The sequence below is a fragment of the Podarcis melisellensis genome (genome assembly GCF_964234715.1).
Source record: "Podarcis melisellensis genome assembly, chromosome: 2".
Classification (NCBI taxonomy): Eukaryota; Metazoa; Chordata; class Lepidosauria; order Squamata; family Lacertidae; genus Podarcis; species Podarcis melisellensis.
Window position 1 is genome coordinate 10,544,513 of NC_138529.1, and position 9,359 is coordinate 10,553,871.

Below are 9,359 nucleotides of genomic sequence, written 5' to 3' on the forward strand. Positions count from 1 at the left end.
TAGCCTGAGTGTTCTTGAACTCAGACGAGTCCTCTTGCTTGTCTGTACGGAGTATAGTGCATGTGTGGAGAAACAAGCCTACTGTAGAAAGGTAAAATTTGTAATAGTTACTTGCCCATTTTTAGCCACCACTGTCATGTGGTCCTAGGATGGTTGTCCAGAAGGGAGAGTGGCCCCTCAGGCAGAAAAGCCCTCCCCAATTCTGACCTATTAAGTCAGTGCTTTCTATTTGTCCCAAGGCATCAGGGTTGGCTCAGTTGGAGCAAAACAGGGAGGGAGGAACAGTAGAGGCATCTAGAACAGGTAGGGAGGAACAGTAAAGGTGTTTAGAACATGGAGGAACAGTAGAGGCATCTAGAACAGGGAGGGAGGAACATTAAAGATGTTTAGAACAGGGAGGGAGGAACAGTAAAGATGTTTAGAACATGGAGGGAAGAACAGTAGAGGCATCTAGAACAGGGAGGAAACAGTAGAGATGTGTAGAACACGTTTAATAGTTCTAGGTCCTATTCTGTTTCCACTAATTGACATGGAGCAGGGTAAGGGAAGGCGAGGCCCTCCAGATGTTCCACCCCCCCTCCGACCATTGGCCCTATTATTGACTGGCGGCTGATAGCAGGAAAAGCTCAGCAGCACCTGGAGGGCTACAGCTTCTCCGCCCCTGGTTTAGAGTAATATGGATGGCAATGGCGGCGGTCGCTCTTTCCTTATCTCAGTTGCTCCCCCTCCCACAGGTGGAATTCTCAGTACGGATAAAGGCCACCACCTGCCTGCCTGGTCCCCAGAAGGTGGTGCTGCGAGTTCTAGGAGTGAGTGAGGAGGTGCATATAGAAGTGGCGACAGTCTGCGACTGCCAATGCGGAGATACGCAGTCCTATGCGCCTTACTGTTCTGGCGGCCGTGGCAACCTCACCTGTGGCATCTGCAGGTATTATTAAGTTTGAGAAACATGACCCCCTTCTCTCCATGTGTGTATACACACACACACACGTGCTCCTAGATAACAGGGATTAAGATTGCAGCCTTGATTATGTATTGTGGAAATGAATCCTTTCTTCTGAATCTATTACCAATTGTGACCCTGGATTCTAGTATTACATACTGAAGGGGAAATGATTACAGTGGTACCTCAGGTTAAGTACCGTATTTTTTGCACCATAACACTCACTTTTTTCCTCCTAGAAAGTAAGGGGAAATGTCTGTGCGTGTTATGGAGGAAATGCCTATGGGTGGCATGCCTACGGATTTTCCTCCTCTAAAAACTACGTGTGTGTTATGGTCGGGTGCGTGTTATACAGTGGTGCCTCGCAAGATGAAAAGAATCCGTTCTGCGAGTCTCTTCGTCTAGCGGTTTTTTCGTCTTGCGAAGCAAGCCCATTGACGGATTAGCGCTATTAGCAGCTTTTAGCGGCTTAGCGGCTAAGCGGCTTAGAAAAAGGGGGGGGAACCCGCAGGAACTTGCAAGACATTTTCGTCTTGCGAAGCAAGCCCATAGGAAATTCGTTTTGCGAAGCACCTCCAAAACGGAAAACTCTTTCGTCTAGCGAGTTTTCCGTCTTGCGAGGCATTCGTCTTGCGGGGCACCACTGTAGAGCGAAAAATACGGTACTTAATTCGTTCTGGAGGTCAGTTCTTAACCTGAAACTGTTCTTAACCTGAAGCACCACTTTAGCTAATGGGGCCTGCTGCTGCTGCCGTGCCGCTGGAGCACGATTTCTGTTCTCATCCTGAAGCAAAGTTCTTAACCTGAAGCACTATTTCTGGGTTAGCGGAGTCTGTAACCTGAAGCATCTGTAACCTAAAGCGTATGTAATCTGAGGCACCACTGTACTCTGTCTCCAATCTACCCCCTTGATAATTTTAGAAAACCCAACCCAGTCCCATTTCCCCCACTATCCCAAAATCAGTTGTTTCTTTTCCACTCCGGATTAGAAAAGGCCCAAACGCCCCTGCATTTCCTCTAAACCCCATGATCATTTGGGTTGCTGCTTTAGGGCGAGAAGGCAGCTAGGATTCCGTTGTGGCTGATGCCCTTTTTCGTGCTGGTACAGAGAATCCCAAATGGTGGGGGACGTAGAACCAGAGAGAGGCAACACTGCAGCCACAGAGCTTTCTGGATTGGTTAAATATAAAGATAAGGCAGGCCGTTGGGGCTGGCTGAGGGCAGGCAAGCTGGTGGGGCAGAGGCCTATTTGCTAGGCTTCTTGGGTTGAGAGTAGAAAAAACCAGGCTCAGCCAGCTTGGTGTAGTGGTTAAGAGCGGTAAACTTGTAATATGGTGAACTGGGTTCGATTCCCCACTCCTCCATATGCAGCTGCTGGATGACCTTGGGCCAGTCACACTTTTCTGAATCTCTCAGCCCCACTCACCTCACAGAGTGTTTGTTGTGGAGGAGGAAGGGAAAGGAGAATGTTAGCCGCTTTGAGACTCCTTCGGGTAGTGATAAAGTGGGATATCAAATCCAAAGCTCTTCTTCTCTTCTGATGAGTCTGGTTCAGCAGCTCTGACCCACCCCACCCATGTGCTGTCTTTGCTCTTGTAGCTGCCAGGAGGGCCACGGCGGCCGGCTGTGTGAGTGCAAGCCAGAGGAGCTGGTGGACGCAGAAGCCATGTGCCGAGATGCAAATGACACGGGCCCAGTGTGCAGCGGCAAGGGCCAGTGTGTGTGCGGGAAGTGCCAGTGCAATGCCCAGGCGAGTGGACCCCTCTGCAAGTGTGACGACGCTGGCTGCGAAAGGCACAATGGGCAGCTCTGTGGAGGTAAAAACCTTCTAATGGTAGGGCTGCCGCCGTTTTCTTTTAACCTGGCAGATGTTGGGCAACAGTTATTAGTGGCACCAGTGGGGATGCAGGTGGCTTTACTGTAGCCAGAGAGGGTATTTCCATAGGTTTTAAGGAGGAAAGCAGGCTGCTAATGTTGCCTCCAAATTTTCAGTACAGTGGTACCTCGGGTTACATACGCTTCAGGTTACAGACTCCGCTAACCCAGAAATAGTGCTTCAGGTTAAGAACTTGGCTTCAGGATGAGAACAGAAATCGTGCTCCGGCGACAGCAGGAGGCCCCATTAGCTAAAGTGGTGCTTCAGGTTAAGTACGGACCTCCGGAACAAATTAAGTACTTAACCCGAGGTATCACTGTATTTGGGGGCCGGGGGGGGGGGGATTGAAGCACACACTGGAAATTCAGATTTGTGCAGTTGAAGGTGGTTAAAGTGCTTCTGTCAACTTCATGCAACAAATCCCCTTTTAAAATAAGCAAGGCTTTTTGCAGATAAGGAAGTGATTAACACACCAGCTAATAAGGATGAAATGTTCATTTGCCCTGCAATCAAAAACAGAATGAATGCTCAAACATAGTCTAACCTCGGAATAAGTTTTGTGTAAACCAAACAGGGTGAATGCTCAACAAACAGTCTCCTGGAGGAGTCCAAATACTCCTAGGAGTGTGTTTATAAACCGCAGTGCAGGAAAAGCATAGTACTGAGCACAGAATCCAGCTTCTGAAGACTCTCTCGTGATTTCATTTAAGAACAACTTTCTAGCCTGCATGCTTACAAAGGTGCGCCCCAAAGTGAGAGGGCAATCAATGTCCTCTGGCATCTCAAAAGGCAGAAAGGTTGCTGAATAAGAAATATATAGATGTGGGTGGAATGGCTTTGTGAAGGAACTCTGTGATGCTGACAGACGTCTCTCTTTGTACTGGTAGGCAACGGGCAATGCAGATGTGGCAACTGTGAGTGCCATCAAAACTATACTGGCAGTGCGTGCCAGTGCAGCCTGGAGACCAGTGGATGCACACAGGAGGGCGTTGTATGCAGCGGTCACGGGCATTGCGCCTGCAACAGATGCCATTGTGACGCTGGCTGGTTTGACAGTCACTGCAGCCGCTGTGCTGACTGCCAGACACCCTGTGAGGAGCACAGGTGAGATTCTGACATGGTGTTAGGAGAGGGCCTGCCCTACTTTCTAACAGGGGGGTGGGTGGGGTGGAGGGACAGCAAGCTACATTTCTCAGGTATCTCTGCAACTGTGGCCAAACCGAGCATGGAGCACAGCTTACAACCGCCAGTGTGTCTTCCTCCCGCTTTTCCTGACCATTGTAGAAAGGGTGTCCTTATGCTGTAGTTAGACGCATGAGGAAAAAATGCTGCTCTTGTGTGTTGGCAGGAATTGTGCGGAGTGCAGGGCCTTTGGAACTGGGCTGCTGCGGGAGACTTGTAGTGCATCCTGCAACCAGACGGTGAATGTGGTGCCGGCCTCCGCCACTGATGAAAGATGGTGCCAGACCAAAGCGGAAGATGGCAGCCTCCTCATCTACCTCATTGAGAGGGACAATGAGGGTGCCATCATCCTGACGGTGAATGGCAAAGAAAGTAAGTGGGCACAGGAAAGAAGGGCGGGAGAGCCTTTGTTGCAGGAAGGGGCTATTGCAGGAGGTTGCCCTGTTTCTGGGCAACTTGTAGGGGCATCTGGTTGGTCCCTGTTTCAACAGGAGTAGTTGAGCCTCTGGACTGATGCGACAAGGCTCTTCTTGTGTTCTTAAGGCCAGACTATTTTGATGTCTGTGACAGAAGGCACGTTGAACCACAGCAGGCAGAAGTTTCAGTGGCTCCAGTTGTAACCCGGGCTGTATGTGACTACACGTCGTCCGTTGATCCCCTTCCAAGGGCGACTCACAGCTGTCCATGGAGGCGCAGGTTAATTCTGTGTCCAGGGCGGCTGTCTACCAGCTGCATCTGGTATGCTGGCTGAGACCCTCCTGGCCTGTGCCCTCTGCCACCTGAGTGGTACATGCTGTGGCTATCTCTTGACTGGACTACTGCCATGTGCTCCACGTGGGGCTACCTTTGAAGGTGACTCGGAAACTCACTGAGAGACCACATAACACTGGTCCTGAAAGACCTACATTGGCTCCCCGTATGTTTCCAGGCACAATTCAAAGTGCTGACCTTTAAAGCCCCAAATTGTTTCGGCCCTGTATACCTGAAGGAGCGTCTCCAGCCCCATCGTTCAGCTCGGACACTGAGATTCAGCTCCGAGGGCCTTCTGGCAGTTCCCTCACTGCAAGAAGTGGTTACAGGGAACCAGGCAGAGGGCCTTCTTGGTGGTGGCACTTGCCCTGTGGAACGCCCTCCCATGAGATGTCAAGGAAATAAATAACTCTGACTTTTAGAAAACATCTGAAGGCAACCCTGTTTAGGGAAGTTCTTAATGTTTGATGTTTCATCATGTTTTTAATATTCTTTTGGTAGCCACCCAGAGTGGTTGAGGCAACCCAGAAAGATGGGCAGCATATAAATAATGATTATTATTGTTACAATAACTATTAGCAGAGTATGTGTGCATGACGGTAGCAGGAGAGGGAGTAAATCCAATAAATAAATGAGGAAGGGGCACTTGCTTCTCAGAACTCAGCTGCAGATCCTCATAGCTCCTTTCTTCTAAACTGCCAGGTAACACAACCGAGAAGACATTCAAGCTGGTACTGAGCTCAGTGCTGGGCTTGGTGTTATTTGGGCTCTTCCTCATAATAGTCTACCGCATCGTCTTGGAGATCTATGACCGGAGGGAGTTCAAGCGTTTTGAAAAGGAGAGGAAGCACGCCAAGTGGAATGAGGTCAGTGCTCCTTCCTTCCCTACCTGAAGGCTGCAATTAGTTTATGTCAGCCTCACTCTGATCTCACCTGCTCCTTATCCCAGCCAGGGAATTTCTCAGCCCTGACTGGGCTGCTGTTTCCTGGAACAAAAGTTACATTCATTCTCTAAAAGGGATGGTGGGGCCACAACAGTGGAGCGTTTACAGCAAGCCCAAAGCTAAACGCTCTATGCATAAAGGGGCAAGTTAGGCACGTGTGAAGAGTCCGATTTTTAACATCCCCACTTCCTTGATGACGTTTTAGATGAGTAGACATCAACTCTTCAAAGTTGAGACCCAACTTTTTGCCCAACCATGTTCCTAACTTCATTCAGCGTATATCCATGTCGCTGAGACCCACCTTAGCTCAGGCTGTGACCAAAGCAGTAGCTGGACCTGGTAATCATGTGTAATGGTTCTAGGGGTTGCTCATGCGTAAGTTGCCGCCACTCCTGGCAGGGTTACCTGGTTGAACCCTTTCTGTCTGGACAGCCCTTCACTTTGTGGCTGTCTCTGTCGCTGGCAGAATCCGTCAGTGGGCGTTTCTTGAACTTCTTCCAGCAAAGAAGTTCTTTGACGCCAAGTCTCCTTCTACTCCTCCTACTCTCGGAAGTCTTCTGCGCAGGGAGGGTGTGGGCAGCGGAGGACCCGTGCTCTCCCCGCTGGTCTCCGGTGAAGAGTCCTGGAGCCTCCTCTCCGATTCCCCCATCTGCCCCCTTCTCCACTGGTGTTACGCTGATTTCCTTCCCCAGCAGATGGGCTGCCTCTCTCCCTACTGGGACCCTCTCCGGCATTCCTCTGGAGCCTTCCCTCCGCCTCTGGCTCCGATGGCAGTTCCCTGACATCATGTAATGAACCTAGATGCATTTTATTGTTGTTCCAAAAAATGTTAACAGAAAATGATGGAAACCCCTTTCAACCACATAAAGTGTCCCACCATAGGAAGCTACCTTGTAATGTTGGTTCATCCAGCCCAGCGCTCAAGTGTTGACTGGCAGACTCTCCAGGGTTTCAGGGGAAAGTCTCTGGCCGCCCTACCTGCAGATCAAACCTGTGACCTTTTGGATGCAAAACAGATGCTCTACCACCTCAGCCATGGCCTTTTCCCAAATCAATTCCCCACTATTAGATAGTGTCAACCTGACTAAAAGACTCCACTACGCACAGCTTCACCCCCCAGTGTTATTTCAAGGCATATAAAACTATGGGAGGCTGAGCCCCCAAGGCGTGTGAGACACACACCTGGTTTGGGGATAGCAAATTCTGTAACGAAGTAAGAGGCACACAACTTTGTCTACTTGCCTCTTTTGTAGGTGAACAATCCACTATACCGGAGTGCCACCACCACAGTCATCAATCCCAAGTACAACAGTGACTGAGGATTGGTGAAAGCCTTGAGCACTGTGCCAGCTGCTGGATTTGGACTGTGGAGAAGCTGGGTTTGAATCCTCACTCAAAAACACAGGGATGTCTTCATCTCTTAACTTGGGTCTATCTACCTCGCAGCATAATCCCAAGTAATAAAATTTAAACTTTTTTCCAGGGGGCGGGAGGGAAGGGAACTGGATGCGATTTCATAATAAAACTGGTTAACGAATTCTTTTCACAAGGTGTGCTTTACTTGGAGATTCCTAGTTCTGCCATTTCCTCCCCCCAGATTGGTGTAGCACTAAGGGAAAACAAATAAGAAAGGAGAGGCTACAGTTATCTTTTCGAGCTGTCTTTTATACAAGTAGCCATTTGGGTTCAGGAACGTTAGTTGGCCCAGTGGCAGGAGCTACTTCTTCCCATCTCCAGTGACCCAAATTATATAGCCCATATATAAATGAAGTCAGTGGAAGGCACTGAGGAACCCAGTGGGCAACAGTTGTAGCTCACTAGTCAAACTCTGCATGCAAAACAGTCCCAAATTCATTCTCCAGCCACGGCTTGGAACCCTGAAAAAAGTGTTTAGAGAATACCAACATTGGTTGGCAAGGCAACTTCATACAGAAGTAGTTTGTGTATTTCAGCTCTTTGGTCACTCTTGATAGTTTGGTGGATTGTGGGTAACTGGCCATTGACGGTATAATGAACTGAATCTTTGGCAGAGTTCAGACGGAGAACTAAATAGGTCACAAAAAAGGATCAGACACCACACTGTAATGGTAAAAAGATACAAGTTTATAACATTTTATAAAAACTACAGTTTAAAAGTGATCCTGCCCATGGGTAACACACACCCTGCCCCAATTCCCTCCCCTATAGCAAAATAAGTGAATTAAAGGGAGGGGGGAGAAGGGAAATAATAAAAAAAGCCACTGGACTAGGCTAGAGCAATATGGACAAATTCATAGATCCTCTGTTCAGCCTGAAGTGCTAAGTATTCGTCCTTCCTCTGTCTGCAAATGGAAGGAGTGTGTAAAAAGCCAGTATGAAGATGTCCTCCTCCCTTCTCTGACCTCAAACAAACAGGGCAATCCTAACCGTGTCTACTCAGAAGTAAGTCCTATTTAATTCAACGGGGATTACTCCCAGATAGGTGGGGTTAGGGCCGCAGCTTCAATCCCAAAACCCCAAGGCCAGCAGTATGTCTACCAAATATCACAGCGTCCTAAGGCAGCCTGTCACGTACATTAAAAACGACACAGAATGATTTGTGCTGGTGAGTTTTGTGCACAAGCCACCAGCGAGACAACCAGAATTTCAACAGGTTTCAAGCCACACCCACTGATGGTATGCTAGTTTCTCAACTTCTATGGAAGAAGAGGTATCGGGTAGAGGTTAGGGGCAAAAGCATCTCCTAAAAGTTTCCCCGAATGCATGATAATGTTAGGAGGCTTCAATCGGTGAACTGAAGTTGTGCGTACAAATAACATCTTGAGGCGGTGTGGAGGGGATCTGTGGGCACTGGTTCACTGCAACATGGCACACACTCAAAAAACACTGGATTTCCCCCCCACATCCAGAAGGGGGAGATGTTGCACCAACAGAGGTTGTGTTTAGAGACAAGTTTGCATGTAACGTACAAATTTCTGATTTTATGCAGAGCCCTGCTTTCACGCTACAACTCCTCCTCCTGCTTCAAATCCGCTTTGTTCTCTGCCAACTGTGTTTGTTCGTGTCGCTTTCCTGAACCCCTTGCCAAGTTTAAAAATTTCTTTCAACACAACCACCTCTTTGTGCTACTCGATGAACAAACAAGATTTGTTTTGAAACCATTTCATTTTTGAAACAGTGGAAGTCAGACACTTCCCGGTCAAGTTTCACTTCTGTTCCTAGTCATTTTCACCTCCGTCAACAAAAAATGCAAGACTTCACTCATCCTGGGTGTTGTTATCAATTCACTCGAGAAGGGCTCTTGTGTCATTTAAGTATCGCTTCCAAGAAGACGACAACCAAGCCTGTTGCACACACTAGCATAGCCATGCGATGCAGCACATCCTGGATAATACCATTTCAGGAATGGTAGGAGAAAGTTGCATGTTTTACACATTCATACTTTCTCTCTTTGACATGGTAACTCGCTGTGTGCAGGCATTCTGACTTTTTTGGGGGACGGGACATACAAGCACATCACTTGTTGCACACTTTAGTCATAAAGCTCAGAAAAAAAGCTTTAACCATGGTTTTCCTTACCGTATAATTCTGACTCCCTCAGGAGAGATTGCCTACAGTCCCATAAAAACACGACAGTCCAGGAGTTCCCAAAACATTTTGTTCCTCGAAGGCATCTGAAAGTTCT

General features: G+C 48.4%; 1 protein-coding gene across 1 annotated transcript in view; it reads left to right on the top strand.

Moving 5' to 3' along the window:
* ITGB7 (integrin subunit beta 7) overlaps positions 1-7,217 on the top strand; it is a 42,840-nt gene extending 35,623 nt beyond the window's left edge. The window contains 6 exon segments of the mRNA XM_081898544.1: positions 735-928; positions 2,543-2,760; positions 3,707-3,923; positions 4,168-4,373; positions 5,454-5,617; positions 6,949-7,217. Of these exon segments, the coding sequence (XP_081754670.1) occupies positions 735-928; positions 2,543-2,760; positions 3,707-3,923; positions 4,168-4,373; positions 5,454-5,617; positions 6,949-7,014 (1,065 nt within the window). The 3' untranslated portion in view covers positions 7,015-7,217.
* The last annotated feature ends 2,142 nt before the right edge of the window (positions 7,218-9,359 follow it).